General features: G+C 35.3%; 1 protein-coding gene across 7 annotated transcripts in view; it reads left to right on the plus strand.

Annotated features, from left to right (window-relative positions):
* nrxn2a (neurexin 2a) overlaps positions 1-16,814 on the plus strand; it is a 696,697-nt gene that overhangs the window by 270,206 nt on the left and 409,677 nt on the right. For 6 of the 7 annotated variants that reach the window (XM_049466698.1, XM_049466699.1, XM_049466697.1 and 3 more), the window contains 2 exons: positions 1,098-1,399; positions 11,264-11,287. In XM_049466698.1, coding sequence (XP_049322655.1) covers positions 1,098-1,399; positions 11,264-11,287 — 326 coding nt within the window. The remainder of the gene's footprint in view (positions 1-1,097; positions 1,400-11,263; positions 11,288-16,814) is intronic. The other variant, XM_049466694.1, reaches the window with a different exon arrangement.

A 16,814-nucleotide genomic window follows, 5' to 3' on the forward strand; every position in this document is an offset into this window, starting at 1 on the left:
GATTTGTATTGATTTTGAAATGAAGTTCCGGAAAGAGCCAATTTTATGATTTTATTCATTATATTTTAACAATTGCACATTAACTTGACTATTTTTCCAAACTCTCTATAACAATTACAAATATGTTTTCCAGTAACATCTCTTATTAAACATGAACGCTTTTAATGTAATGCTTGAATAGGAATCCTTAAGATTTAGTGGTGTAATGTCAGGCAGAAAGTTGACAAAATCCTGGCCTGTTAACCCCTTATTACACACCTGTATCTTAAGTGTTTTATTCAAGAGTTACATAAAAAGGCTTATGTGGGTAACGTGCAGATGCAGCCCATGTAAATGGCATCCACATAGTCACATGCTTACTATGCTCGCCACTGCCTTCGAAGGGTTTCGTGACAGCTTAGTGGCTTTCAAGGCTGATTCCTGCCACGGTTAGCAGCTGCTTGCCACAGCTCACAGAGAAGCAACAGACAGTCCGTGATGCAGCGTAGCAGTTCCATGAGCACAAGGTTGACCAACAGCGCAGGGACGGGGCAGATTACTGTGGAAGTTGGGGTCAAACCTAATTTGGATTGGGGCATAATTAATTTGCATTTAAAAAATAATAACGCGTTACTACCAAATTAAAATTGACAGTCCTACTTTACACACAAGATTTTACACCTTATAAGAAAACACCCGTAAGGACAAACCTCCTGGAACCATTAGTTCAGGTTAAGCCTGAATGTTTTTATTGGATTTTATACCTTCATACTGTCTACATTCTATAGATAGCAGCTATTGCTATTGATAAATGTCATGCAGTGTTTGGAACTATTGTACATAACTTATTAAGGTTGTTTAAGATGACTGATGAGATTAACCTGATGTTAATTTGAGTGTATATATATATATATATATATATATATATATATATATATATATTTTTTTTTTTCACTCAGTGAAATAGACCTACCACTGCATTTGAGTTTGTAATTTTATCAAGTATGTGTTGATGTCCCTGGTTGATGTTATTTATTTGTTTAATCTATGGATGAATGATCTTGCGTTGTATCTGTTTATTTATCATTATCTCTCTCTTTTTCTCTCTTTCTCTCAAGGTCGAGGCGAGTCTGTGGCGACGTTCAAGGGCAACGAGTTCTTCAGCTACGATCTTTCCCAGACACCCATTCAGAGCAGCACGGACGAGATCACGCTCTCCTTCCGCACGCTGCAGCGCAACGGCCTGCTGCTGCACACCGGCAAGTCGGCCGATTACGTCAACCTGTCTTTGAAGAGCGGAGCCGTGTGCCTCGTCATCAACCTGGGCTCGGGCGCCTTCGAGGCCCTGGTGGAGCCCTCCGACGGCAAGTTCAACGACAACGCCTGGCATGCCGTGCGCGTCTCCCGCAACCTGCGGCAGGTAGCGTTTAGCCGGGGGCTTTTGTGCTGCCTCCGGCCGACAGTTTTGGCTTTTCATCTTACAGCTTAACAGCCTCAGCATATGAGCACAGTATTGTTTTTCATGTTTTATCATACAGTTTAGTTATTGCGTGAGTCAGCGGTCACCAGTCCTGTTCCTGGAGATCTGCCTATCCTGAAGAGTTTAGGTTTGATCCAATCAATCAATCAATCAACCAATCAATCAACTCAGAAGTACATTAAAGGCAACCCTCATTTTCAAAAACAGGGACTGACATGACATTGAAAATATTAACTACATTTAATTATTTTAAAATAACAGTAAATAAGATAAGAAATCAAGATCAAAAGAAGATATTAATACAACAAAAATTAGTTAAAATTAAACTAAAATTTACCAAAACAGGCACTGACATGACAAAGGATATAATTAAGAAAATAACTACATTTAATTATTTTAAAATAACAGTAAATAAAAAATAAATATAAAATAAGATTAAAAAATAAAAATATAATTTGAATTTAAAAAAATATAATGATAATAAGAATAATATAACTTAATTTAATTGATAAGAAATTAATTAAGAAGATTAAAAAAATACTTAAAATTAAGCTAAAACTAACTTTTACATAATACAGTAAAAAATACAAATAAATAAATGCACTAAAAAAATAAAAGCAATAATAACAAAAAATAATATAAGAAAATCAAAATAAGTTAATAAGCAATAATATAAATTTATTTAAAAAATAATACTAATAGTAAAATAAGGAAAAAAAATAAAAATAAAGAACTAAAAAGAGAAGAACTAAAATAATAAATAAAAGTTAAGAATAAATATGATTAATTAAAACAGGTACAGTCTGTCTGAAAGTGGGTGGAAATTAAATGTTTAAAATGATTAAGTGACACCAGTGAGCTGAGTTTTGAGTTAAAGAGTGTCCTGTAGTGAATTCCAGCTCACTAGTGCTCTCTCTGTAGCAAAAACAAGATTTTCCCAGCTCACTCAAAACGTTTGGAACCTGGCAGCTGATCCGGTCACTAGAGCGAGTCTGATAATTACTGTTCTTTATATTCATCAATAAAGTGATGTAATCTGGCAAATTAAAAATCAACCAATGTGTTTCCCTTCATATTGTTAAATCAATCATACCATCAAACCTGGACCATTTGATTGCATTCATTCAGACACACCAACATTTATTGCTTTACCACAAAGAAATTGTACTTAATTGCACTGTTAAATTGCATCAAGATTTCCTGGTTTTGTGTCACCAGTTATTAATGTTTGCAAGTAAAGTAAAGTAGTTCTCAGTGCACAATGCTGATCAGACAATTCTAATTCTATCTGTCTATTGCAACCCAATGGTAGTCCAAGCCTGTATCACAAACAGAGTTAGGGTAAAACAGCACTACCGAGTTCACATTGATGTTGATTATGCCAAAGGGCAAGCCAAGAGCATGTTGAGGGCATTCATCAGCCTACCGCTTTAAACCTCAAAATAAGGCCTTCCAGAGATACTATGCAAATGAGAACTTGCAAATGAGCCTACCTGTCATAAATACAAATGGTAAATTCTTGCAAGTCTCTGAGTTTACAAACTGTGTATTACCCACTGATATCAGTGCTATAACATATTGTTACTGTCTAAATAAAAAAAAAAAAACATACTGGATCGCCAAAACTGCAACTTTACAGAAAAGAGATAAAACCTTCTTTACTTTTAAAGGAAGAGAACGTAAAAAGAAATTCTTACACAGTATAAGGGACAGTTCAAGTGCATTTATATGTGTTCAAATAAAGTACAAGTAAACTAAAAATCAACAGAAATGGAGATACTTGTTTTTCATTGGACAATGATGATATACTGTCTGCAGTAAAATAAACTAGCTTTGTTTTATTCAAATATTGCTCAAACTGTTAATTTACCAGTATATAAATGCCATTGTTGGGGCAGTTATCTAAAAATAAGTAATCAGTAATCAGTAATCATTTTGATTCAAATTACTCACACTGTAATGACATTACCGTATGCATATTACTTTCTGGAAAAAGTTTATTACTTTCTTTGTTTAGAAAGTTGTCCTCATATGGAGACAGAAGTTTTTATTTAAACATTTAAAAATGATCCTTGCCATTTATGATCAGAATGACCCATTCTAGGATTCCTGCACTTTTGTTTTCAAACGATTGAGTGTAGTGTTGTCTTGTGACCACTGAATGGTACAGGCAGTGTCTCCATATGAGGCCAAAGGGTTAATGTTTAAAAAAAAAAAGTAACATGGTACAGTAGAAATATAGAGAAGTAGAAATGTAATGTCCCCATATGAGGACACAGCTTCTCAAGGAGCTAAAGGAGTCTTTTGTCTTGTCTTCTGGATTTGAGGGTTGTATGTCCTACACCACTGGAGGATTCAGACAGACATTTATACAGGAAAAAATCACAAAGTTACAGCTCTTCCCCATGCAAAAGTAATCCAGTTTAAATAGGGGTCCTCAATTTATGCATCACATGCAGTACAATCAGCTGCTCACAAGTAGAAAACACTCAAACATGTAAATCAATAAGATTCGTTTCTCTTAAACTATCTTTTATTATCTTGTTTTAATAAGCTTCTTCAATATCACACAATTTATTTTAATCCATTGTTGCATAAAATTCTCACCAAGATCTTGCAGCAATGATGATGGTAGAGTCTGACAGCTGCTCAAAGCAGTTCTTCTCCATCCAGCACATCCCAAAGATTCTCAATGAGGTTAAGATCTGGACTCTGTGGTGAACTCTCTCAATCCATGTGTGTAAATGATGATCTCATGCTCTCTGAATCACTCGTTCACAATTCCAGCCCCATGAATCCTGACATTGTCTTATCTTGGAATATGCTCGTACCATTACGGAAGAAAAAATCCATTGATCCAGGAATAACCTGGTCTATATTCAGTATATTCAGGTAGTCAGCTGACCTCATTCTTTCAGCACATACTGTTGCTAAACCTAGACCAGAATATTTGCTTCGTTTTTTTTTTTTTTTCTTTTTTTGACCAGGCAGTCTATTTAATGCTATAATCTATCCGAGGGCTTATAATTCCACACTACATATGGACCCATTGGAGTCCTGGTATTGTTAATGCCTTTTCCCTCTGAAACTAAGAGGTCTGTATGTTGGCCTATACTCCAGTTCCTTACCCTCAGCTGAGCTGCATATTTTATAACAGTTACTGAATAATTTATAGTAGTTACTGAACAGCAAGTTGTAAAATGTATACTTAGAAACAAGCCTGGGATTCACGAGGTTCAAAGGCGAGCCACTAACCCTGCCTTTCAATAAAACCCAGCCGGCCGGATGATGCTGTTTGAAAACCGATGCTCTAGCCAGTAGCAACAGTAGAAACAGCTCAAAAATCAGCCGCCTCAAAATAAAATATTAATGAAAGAGAATGTTAAGCTTACACGGCTGCTCCTGAATGAAAATCGAGCCTGGCCTGTGTAGGTGAGTCTGGGGTTCTTTGCTTCAGCACCAACCAGGGTCTTTATTCATCAGTTTTGCTTTAGCCTGACATGATGCCTCCACAAATATAAACTGAGTTTATGGTGATTCCCATGCTGTGCTGCACTATCTATAACTGAAATAATAAAAAAAATATAAAATAAAATAACTGCAGATTAAAGGTATTGAAGGTTTTAATGAATGTGTTGCTACATTAATATTCTTTATTAGGCATAAATATATGAGTAATGCACACCTTCCTTCTCATTCAATTTATTTCTTTAGCTTTATTTCTTTATTTAATTTAGTTTAGTTTCTGCATTGTAGAATAATATGAAAGACTTCAAAACAATTAGGGACACATATATAATCATGTGGTAAAAATGAATCCACATTTATTGCAAAAAAATCCCCTCTTGTATATTCCATAGGTCAGTGCAGTGTTCTTTATTTAACTTCTATGGGAAATGGAACTACAATCCTCTCCCATGACTTTTGCCATTTCAGTGTAATCATATTTCGATATTTTTCTGACTATAAGGCGCACTTAAAATCCTTTAATTTTATGTATGAAACTTCATACTTTAAGTTTCTCCAGCATTAAGGCTGGGTGCAGCAGTATTAGCATTATTCGCTAACCACAGCGCTAGCTCTTTTGCCGTTCAGAGATGAGTATATTGGACTGTAGTCTAAGTGTTTACCGTGTTGAAACAAGCTACATTGGACGAACTGCATGCTGTTATTGCCCTGGTTTACCAGAACACTCAGGGTTCCCTAGTCTAGCGCTATTGGGCGCCATTCACATCCCTCTAGCACTGCAGTTAGCAGCTAATGCTAATGCTGCTGCACCTAGCCTTAGTGCTGGAGAAACTTCACTGAAAACTCCACCCTTAGACAAAAAATATTGGAAATCTAAGCTTACTGTAAATAAACGGAAGTGCTTTACTCACCCAAATAAACAGGAGTTTTCAGGAGAGAAATCTGTGTAGATTAACATTCAGTGCTCAAGTGCATTTGAAAGAAAATGTTTTTTTTTTTTTTTTTTTAAGAATTACAGTTTTGTTTACTCAGGCGCTTCCCCAAGCTTCCCTATTAGAAGGGAAAAATGGCGACACCCTTGCTCACTTCGATGTAGGCATCCTTACTAGTGTCACTTTATGCGCCTTATAATCCAGTGTGCCTTATGTATAAAAATAGACCAGAAAATAGACGTTCATTGATAGTACACCTTATAATCAGGTGCGCCTTACAGTCCGAAAAATACGATACAATAACAGTTACAGTTACTTCGTATATAAGGCTTAATGCGCCTTATAATCCAGTGTGCCTTATGTTTGAAAATTTCTTTGATAGTGCGCCTTTAGATTTATTTCCCTCTAGCACTTTAATAAGCGGCTAATGCTAATGCTGCTGCACCTAGCCTTAGTGCTGGAGAAACTTCACTGAAAACTCCACCCTTAGACAAAAAATATTGGAAATCTAAGCTTACTGTAAATAAACGAAAGTGATTTACTCACACAAATACACAGTAAATAAAGAGTTTTCAGGAGAGAAATCTGTGTAGATTAACACCCAGTGCTCATTTGACTTTAAAATAAAATAATTTTTTAAGAATTACAGTTTCGCTTACTTAGGCGCCTCCCCCAACTTCCCTATTTGAAGGGAAACATGGCGACACCCTTGCTCACTTCGATGTAGGCATCCTTACTAGTGTCGCTTAATGCACCTTATAATCCGGTGTGCTTTATGCATGAAAATAGACCGGAAAAAAGACGTTCATTGATATTGCGCCTTATATAATAACAGTTATAAGTTGCTGTGTGCTGTGTTTTATCGCTGACATTGACATTAAGGTCTGTCTGAATGAATGTGAATGATATCTGGATTAAAGGTGAAATCTTCAGGATGTTTGATCTCCAGGGGGAGGACTGCTAACCGTTTCTGTGTACTGTAAATAATGAAGAGGCTAGCTCTGCATGGAGTTTGTTCATGCACTGTAGCTGTAGCTGCACACACAGATTTCTCTTTCATTTCTTTAATGTCACTTCTTTTTTTTAATTTGTTTTATTTATTTATTTATTTATTTATTTTGTCAACACTCGTCAGCATCCATGTCCAAACTGCCTTCATGCAATGCAATCAATGCAATAACTTAATGTAATCAATGCTATATTCTCCACAGCAGCCCTTGCTTCTATTATTTTTTATTTTTTTATTTTTTTGCACTGGCAGCGTAAAAGCAAGCGTGAGTGCCCAATGCTGTGTGTTCGTGTGTGTGTGTATGTTTGTGTGTGTGCACGTCTAAGCTGCTCACATGGCTCCAAAATCTGTTGGATCCTTGGGGCTGGAGCGCTGCATTGTTATGTGATAGAGATGGACTGCGTGAGGCCCTGGTTTAATTGGAATCAGATGGCCTCACAGGTGCTCCAGTGCAGCTAGACTGCAGGCTGTTGTTTTGGACGTCGTCCACCTAATAGCGCTACCCCTCAGAGGCTAAAGGAGGTAATAGCTAACGCTGATTGCGCAAAAGCAGGTAGATTGCTTTATTTATGGACGGACGCAGAGGAGCGGCACGGAAGCCTCGCCGCAGCTGTACGCCTGGCCAGAGTAAACGTTTGTGATATCGACATCACTCCAGAGGATTCGCTTCTTTCGCTCGTCAATCGCCAGCTTAAGCAGCATCGACGGGGCCCTGTTAGCCTGCGTACGCACGCGTGTGCTCGTCGGCTCGTCTGCGTGTGCTTGTCCGCAGGTGTCTCTGCCGTGTATTCCAATCTGTGCTTGGTGAAGGTGTTTTTTTCTATTGGTTTAAAGGAGAAGTCTGGTGTGAAATGGACTTGGGGTGTAGTGAAACATGATAACAAGTACAAACCTCCATCATAAACGAATAAACCACCTCCATTTACCATCAGTATTCCCAAATACAATGCCAATGCTTTTAGACAATGCTCCCAACTGAATTACAATGATAGCGATTGGGCCATAGTTTTGCCTGGGGAAAGAAATCACTATTTTTACACCATTAACAACAAGCTCAAATTAGCTCTAAACTTCATTGGTAGAATTCTGAGAGCCCTGAGATTTAAAACGAGGCACTGAGAAATGTAAATGTGCACAGGTGGTACAAAAAATAAAATAAAAAAATAAATAAATAAAAAAGTTTGTTTATACACACAGTACTTTTTTTAATACCATTAATCCCAGCTGTTGTGTAAAATATCTCTAATATTCCTGAATTTCCAGTGAATTAATTTAAATAGTCTGTTCCTCTAAACTACCTATTCGTTTGTGTTCGACAGTTGACTTATCAAACTACCTCAAGGTACTCTTTTAAATGCCAAGGCTCTCAGATTTCTACCAATAAAGTGGGATGTAACGGCTGGCTCCAGGGCTAGGCAGCCTCCGGCCACCAGAGGGGGCAACTGGGGTAGGTTCTGGTGGTAATCAGGCTTGATCAGCAACACCTGTGGCCTGCCTTTAAAAGAGAAAGGAACGCAGACCAGCATTTGCTGTATCCTTTTGTGTGTAAGCAGCCAAGTGGCTACTATTCTTTCTTTCAAGCTCTCGAGTTCTGGAGCTCTCGGGTCTTTTGGACCTCTTTTATGTTTTCCGTTCCTTTTAAACAAAAAAAGAGAGAAAAGAAAAAGAAAAGAACTTCACAAGCTACATTTAGCTGTTAAATGAAGGCTGTGCCTTCCTCTACTGCACTAATAAAAAAAATGATGAGTAAAATTTACTTTAAAAAAAGTTTTGCAGCTTTCTGCATTCTTCTTTTTTTTAAGTAAATTTATTTTCAGATTAATTTAAGTAACTTCAACTCAATTTAAAGACTTCAAAATTACATAGAGTAAATAAGTGAATGGAACTTAATTTCTGCATACAATATTACCTTATTACAATTACTTAATTTATACAATATTACTCAAATAAGTTATAATACATAATATGTTATAGTTCCTGACATTTAAAAATACTGTCCCAGCACATGGATGGCATGTAATACATTATTTTTAGTATATAGTATGAGACTTGGTCTGTTTACAGAATAAATCTTTAAGATTATATAAATATTTGAATGTGTGTTTTAACTAAAATTATTTAAATTTCAGGAATTATAATATATTATTTGAGTAATATGTTATAAATGAAGTAATTGTAATTGGGTAATATTGTATGCAGAAATTAAGTAAAGGTTACTTAAAGAAAGGATTGATTCAGCAAAAATAAATTAAGTAAAGGTTACTTAAAGAAAGGATTGACTGAAGTTCTGTTCACTTATTTACTTTATGTAACATTTAAGTCTTGAAACCGAGTTGAAGTTTATTTGAAATTAAATTTATGTTTCTCCCTTTCTTAATTTTCTTGTGTTGTAGGAGCCATTTAGTTTTATTTGTCTATTTTTCCTTTCCTTTCCTGGGAAAGCCAGCTTCCTTCCTGGCAGCCTTTGGTAATTTCCCTCCAAAATCCCCAAATTAGGTGTGGGCTTTTCTTTTGGTGACCAGGAGTTTTCAGGACACAATTGTTTTAAGCCTGCCTGCCAGTTTTGAATCCCACCTGCTTTGTTAGATGAGTGATAAAGCATTAGTTTAGCAACAAGGTGGCCTTGGTTCAAATCCCGAGTCTCACATTATTTTCAGTTTGACTCAATCTGCTTTCAGTCTTAACTTCTCTGCATTTGGGTCCTATTAACTATGTTTACTACGTAGCTCACCCAGTTAGGAGGCTGAACTGTGAAGAATAAGATTTTGGTTTAACCCTACTTTGAGTTTGTTAATGGTGTAAAAAACTTTCTTTCGTATCTTTGCATGTGCAACTTTACATATATGCCCCTATCACTTTTGTAGCATTTTGTAGGCCTGTTGGGAGCATCGGCTAAAAGCTGTATATTTCAGAATGCTGAGGGAGAACGAAGGTGAGAAAGGTGGCGTATTTCACAAAAAAGTTTGTACTCGTTATCATGTTTCACTACAGCCCAAGTCCATTTTACATCAGATATCTCCGTCTAAGCTAAGTGCCTTCATCCATGTTTAGCCTGTGCATCTCTCTCTCTCTGTCTCTGTTTTGTCCCAGTGATTGCTGAAGAATAATCCTGTAAATATGCTCCAATTATGCTTGCAAATATAGTGATTTACATTCAGGCAGCATTCCAGTATCATTCCAGTAGCAGAGAGGGAGGGGAACACGCTCGTTTAACCTAACTGAGAAAAAAATTTAAAAAAAGAGAGGGAAAAGCAACAGGAGGAAAAAAAAAAAAAATAAAAGACTGGCAGAAAAAAAAAAGAAAAAAAAGAAAGCAGAACGAGCTCCCAATTGCTTCAATTGCTGCCTTGATAAAGCGTGATATTTATTTTTTCTGATGAGGGCAAGCCTTTCGGCTAATTTTCCCAGCACTGTTAGCTTGATTGAATGTTTTTAATCTGATCATTACTAGTCAATGACTATACGATGGCGTGCGCGGCTACGAGTAGGCCCGCTGTCATTTAGCCGGCGCTGATTAGCCCGCCATCTGATTGTGGTAACCTTTAGCAGGAGTCGCTTACAGAGCTGGAGTATATTGTGCATCTGATAACAGCTCAATGGTATTTACAATCCGGGGTAACATTTGGCTTTATGCTCCTGCGCGCTCTCCCGCTGCTACACACCGCTCTGACCTGACTGGTGTCAAGCTGACATTTCTAAGACTATGGGTGTTATCATTGTTTTTTTTTGTTTTTTTTTTGACTCATTTACCAGAAGCAGCTTCAGAGTTTGTTATCGTTGCTGACATTTCTCCGAGATGCCTTAACACGCCGGTGCTGCTCTTGCCTGCTTCTCTCCCTCTCCTCCCTTCAAAAAAAAAAAAAAAAAACCCACTCCCCGTCCCTCCTCCCCCCACGCCCTTCCTCTGACCATTTCTCTGTGTGAAAGATTAATTTATCTCTCCCTCCTTCTCTTTATCTCTTTATCTCTTTCTCTTTTTCTTACTAACATGAAAGCTTTTATTTCCTGAATTTGCCATTGTTTAACTTCTTCTGCTAATTTCCCTGAATTACTAACATTACCCCTCCATGGAATGTGAGTCATCTGTTTGCCGTTAACATTTGAGCATTTGTCCACACTTGACACAAGAAAGAATAAAGAAAAAGAAAAAAAAAAAAAGAAAAAAGAAAATCTACCCATATTGATCAAGTAGCTACTGATTGACCACGGTCTAAGCCGCTGGAGGGCAGAGGAGTAATCCATCTTTTATTTTCTGAAAACAATCATTGCAAAGTAGCATAACATGATTAACATCTGCTAAACCAGTTCAGGCTAGTTTTTGAATTTTTGTCTTTTTAGTGAAGTTTATGGTATTTAATTTTGCTCTCCCTCCCTTGTTTTTGTTCTTTTTCGAAGCACGCAGGGGTTGGACTCCCTACGGTAAACAAACTGCATTATATGGTAGATATCACATTCTAATTGTCTAGTTTGGTTTGGCCCTTTTTTCCTTTTTTTTACCTCTTTTTTGCTTTTACTGTGCAGAAACAACAAAAAGACATGACAAAATTGGCACCGCTTTGAAGGTGCCGTGCAAAATTTTATTTTCTGGCATTGACGACTGTCTACTAATTTAAAAAAACTCATCATCATAACTCCTGTCACCCCGTTCTGTTTCACATTTACCAGAGTGGTCCATTAGATGTTGCTTTCGGTGCATTCCATTTACAGTCACACATCATATGGCTGAAATTTCAGAGAATAGGTGTGAAAACTTAAAAAAAAAAAAAAAAAAGTATTTGAAAGTGAATATCTTCAGTAAATTGGGAAAGTATCAAAATCCTTAAAGCCTAGATACTCAGGGTTCCCACACAACATGGAAAAATGTATAGATTATTGAAAATTGATGTGATAATGATATTTCTTGCAATAATGATATTCTTGGCAATATGACAAAACATTTTTTTTTCAAGACAATAATATTTTACTGCAATAAAATAAACGTTTATGCTTAATTTAGTATAAATATTACAGTTTTATTACTATATGTGCATGTGCTCATTTGCTGGTGTGTATTCAACTTGCTTTGGAAGGGTGTTTTTTTTTGTATTCATTTAAAGGAGAAATCCTATATAAAATGAGAGTAGCTCATGCAAAGAAATCAAAATTTTTACACTATTAATAAACTCAAAGTAGATCCCATCACAATCTGGAAAATCTTTTTCTCAAAAACTAAAAAAATGTACATATTTGATATGGGTGGTATAGCTCTAAAATAATATTAAAGTGTTTTAGTTTATTTTTCCAATAATGCTATTCTTGGCAATATGAAAAAATATATATATTAGTCAGTAATATTTTACATAAATAAAATAAATGTTTAAGCTTAATTTAGTATTAATATAACACTTTTATACATTCACTATAAACAAAAAATAATCTACAATTATACACACAGTAAATAAGACTTGAAAAGACTCTAGTGTAACAAACATAAAGTAAGGTATCAACAAACACAAAGACCTATTACAAAGATAAGTGCTGCATATTTATTGTTTGCACATTTAACAATTAAATGTTAATGCAGTAACTACAGTAAAACAAATGCAACATAGACTTAATAGTCTGCTTTCAAGCATATCTGTATTATCAGGATATGAAGTTTTTTTTATTGTGCTGAGGATTTTGGTTGATATTAGTATTTGATACAATATGACACACCCCTACTGAAAATATTAGTGATATCTTTAGAGAAGTTATTGAGTCACTGTTGAGTCTCTGAGCTATTAAGCCATTGTGTATTTTATCCACTAATGTGCAGTTTATTGAATTCAGTAATTCTGCACTGTAATATTGACCGATACAGAAATACATATACATAAAACCTGCATCTTACAGTGTTTATTAATGGATACAGAAGTCAATACTCATTATACAAATGTTATTGATTAATAAGACACTGCTTAACACACTTGTGCCTCGTATATATATATATTGACAAGCTTTTTTTAACAACTGTCTTCTAGCTGATCAGCATCAGTCAGCATTACTCAGTCTAGATAAAAGTCATTTTAGTATCTGAATGATAACAAAATAAAAATGAGTTTTGATCTCAGGGGCAGCTTGGATGTACAGAGGGATTTGCATCTTACAAAAAACATTAGCATAAAGTAATAGGTATTCAGTAGTACATCCAGTAATACTTATTCAGCCTCATTTGTGATGCTTTGTAAAGCAGACCTTCCTAAATATATTTAAATATTTTTTTTTTCCAGAATTCAGGAATGCTGCAAAAATACTAGATGTATAAGCATGTTAATGCTGAGTATATGCTTGTGTATGTTATCGATAAACTCATATAGTTAGTCAGTCCCTCTCAGCCAATATATGTAATAATATCACTAAAATGCTGCAGTTCTGTCTGTCAGGGATCTCTCAGCTAAATCAGCACCAGTGCAAAATCAGACATGTCCCTTAAACTTATTTCACAATAATTAAGTAACTAATCCACCACAAGAGCAACAAAAATGAAAGTAACCAATTCTATGTTGCTTTAACAATAAATGTAAACTATTATATTAGATTGAATGGTATTTTTGGCAGTATGGGCAGTGTGCCAAGTCCTGCTGGAAAATGAAATCCGCAAGTGCTGTAAACATTTTCTGAAAAAACGTTGGCATTGACTTTGGCTCTCCAAATCTTCATTAACCATCAGTAATTTTTACAATTTATTTGGAAATATAGTGACTACAGACTGCTGGCAACTTTTATGGAGATGCGGATTTCATTTTCAAGCAGGATTTGGCACACTGCCCACACTGCTAAAAGTACCAATAGCTCTCATAAAATATTTAAAGTTTTCTGAGAAAATAATTTTTGGGTTTTCATTGGCTGTAAGCCATCAATAATCATCAATAAAAAAATAAAAAAAAACTCTTAAATCACTCTGTGTGTAATACATCTATATAATATATGAGTTTCACATTTAGAACTAAATTACTGAAATAAAGTAACGTTTCAATGATATTCTATTTATTTCTTTTCTTTGAGATGCGCTAGTATGTAATAAATGTGGTCATTTACGAAAAAAAGGGGGTTTTAATCCATTTCTGCACAAATTCATTCTGCGTTTAATAGTTAAAGTTAAAGTTAAAGTCCCCCGGGCATTTATGTCGTCTAGTACATCACAGAGAGTGTCCTAGCATATAACATTTTGGAAAATGTTTATATAAAACAAGTGGGAACCCTGATATTGTTATCCAAAAAAAATCTAAATTTACCAAGCATTACTTGTGCTACATTAAATAGATGTAGGCTATATTCTCATATTCATATTGTTATTACTGTAATGTTTCTCTACATAATTTCAGTTTTGAGGTGTGCACCAACCCATCGCTTGCCAGAATGGAAACCGCAGGGTCTTCTCTCTCAGTTTCCAGCTTTTTCTTTTCCCTCATAAAGGAGCTAAGTGTAATGTCTGAACCCCTGATCATATGCAACAGTCTCCTCCCCTCCTGCTGCGCATGCTTGCATCTGCTTTACTGTGCCTTTAGTGAACGCTGCGACTGCATTTCATACAGTTTCTGGATGTGAAATGTGAATAAACTGTATGATGTGACATTTAATTATTCTGATTTTTTGCAAGGGACAAAAAATACTCACTAATATTCAGTGTTTTCATGCATTATATTCATATCTGTCAAATTAATCAGGAACAAGAAGAGAGACAAAAGAGTGGGGGAGGCTTTCATCTCACAAACGGATAGCGAAAGAGAGAGAGCGCTTCACTGTATGAGTGCAAGCCCAGGCAACTCCTCTTTCTCTTTTACAGTTCAGATTAAAGCCTGCGTGTTTGTTATATCTCGTAGCTTGCAGGGTGTTTTTTTTTTTTTATATAGCTTGATGAGCGTATGTCAAAATGTTTGAAGGGAGCATAATGCTAAGCTTATATTAGACACCGTTTATGTAAAACCCTCGACTGTTCACAGAAGTGAAAAAAAGAGGCTTTAACAAAGTACTTCATATCTCTAATATTACATGCTTCGATGGAACTAATTGAGATTATCATGATGTATCAGGAGGAGGAGGCAGCGAATTATGAGACATGGTAATGGTTGTAATATAGAGAGTCAAAGCAGCAGCCTGCTCAAATAAGTGGGATGCACCTAAATTACTCAGTTCTTGCTCTGCTCTTAAAATAGCTGTTACTATATATTATATGCTTGGATCTTGGGTTAGAAAAACAATATATGATTGATGTGTAGGTTCTTTAACCTTTTACAGCCTAAAGACCTGTATATAGGCCCATTTTTCATTTCCTACAGCATCCGTTTCATACTGTTCTCATAGCAGTTACTGAATATTTTAGTAGCTACAGAATCATGTTTATAGCAGTTCCACAATTATTAATAGTAGATGCTGAATTGTTTATATTAGTTACTGAATTGTTTATGGTAGATACACAATTATTCACAAAAGGAGCTTAATTTATATCTGATAGATTTGTGTCAATTATAGTAGATACACAATAATTAAAGTAGTAACTAAATAGCAGCTGTTCGTTTTTTTATTTTTAGTAGATTAAAACAAATTAAAAGATAAATAATACAATTGTTCATAGCAGTTTTTGATCATTTATAGTAGATAAAGATTAATGAATATCAATTGCCTAATTCAGAGGTGTCCAAACTTTTTTTTATTGGGGGCCAGAAGGAGAAATATATTTGAAGTCACGGGCCGAAGACTCTGTAATAAAACAAATAATGAAATATACCACTTTAAATAATACATTTTTCCTGATTACTTTCATTTACACACCATTTTACTTGACTTACTTACTATCTTTATCTTTGACAGTGTTGTGTAAACTAAGATTTTTCAAATTGATGTTTAATTTCATGATGTCTCTTAATATTAAACTCCTTAATTACGGCAACTTTTAGACTCTTTGGCCCGTTTTTCTGTGCTAGAAATGTGCACCCTCTCCGCTTTTAGACTCTTTGGCCCGTTTTTCTTCGCTAGAAATGCGCACCCTCTCCGCTTTTAGACTCTTTGGCCCGATTTTCTGCACTAGAAATGCGCACTCTCTCCGCTTTTAGACTCTTTGGCCCGTTTTTCTGTGCTAGAAATGCGCACCCTCTCCGCTTTTAGACTCTTTGGCCCGATTTTCTGCACTAGAAATGCGCACTCTCTCCGCTTTTAGACTCTTTGGCCCGTTTTTCTGCGCTAGAAATGCGCACTCTCTCCGCTTTTAGACTCTTTGGCCCGTTTCTGACACCTAGCGTTCAAACTTTGAATCTCACATTATAAAAACCTGCTTAACATTGGGCCAACTTTCAAAAAAGGAAACGGGCCGCAAATGGCCCGCGGGCCGTAGTTTGGACACCCCTGGCCTAATTTGTAGCAGTAAAATGATTGTTAATGGTAGAAACACAGTTATAAACATTAGTAACTTAATAAAATCTAGCAGATTTTTAATATGTATTGTACAAATTAAATAATTAAAAATGGCATAATTCATAGTAATAAATGAACAGATACTAAATTGTTTATGGTCGATACAGTCAAAAATTTATATAAAAGTTCATAGCAGTTTTTGATCATTTATAGTAGATAAAGATTAATTAATAGCTTCAACTGCATATGTTTTGCAGTAAAATGATTGTTTTTATATTTGTAGTGCATACTGAATAATTAAAAAAATTGCATTATTTATAGTAAATAAATATAATAAATGAACAGCTACTAAATAGCACTTTGCTAGATAAAAAAAATATAGAATAGTTTATATCAATTTTTTATCATTTATAGTAGATTAACTAATTGTAGCAACTACATCATTTATTGCAGTAACAGAAGTTTTATTGCAGCTAATAAAGGTAGCTAAATGATTTCTAGTAGATACAGAATAATTATACATTGCATCATTTATAGCAGATAGTAAATTATTTATACCAAAATACCAAATCAC

This window comes from Astyanax mexicanus, chromosome 17 (assembly GCF_023375975.1).
Source record: "Astyanax mexicanus isolate ESR-SI-001 chromosome 17, AstMex3_surface, whole genome shotgun sequence".
Classification (NCBI taxonomy): Eukaryota; Metazoa; Chordata; class Actinopteri; order Characiformes; family Acestrorhamphidae; genus Astyanax; species Astyanax mexicanus.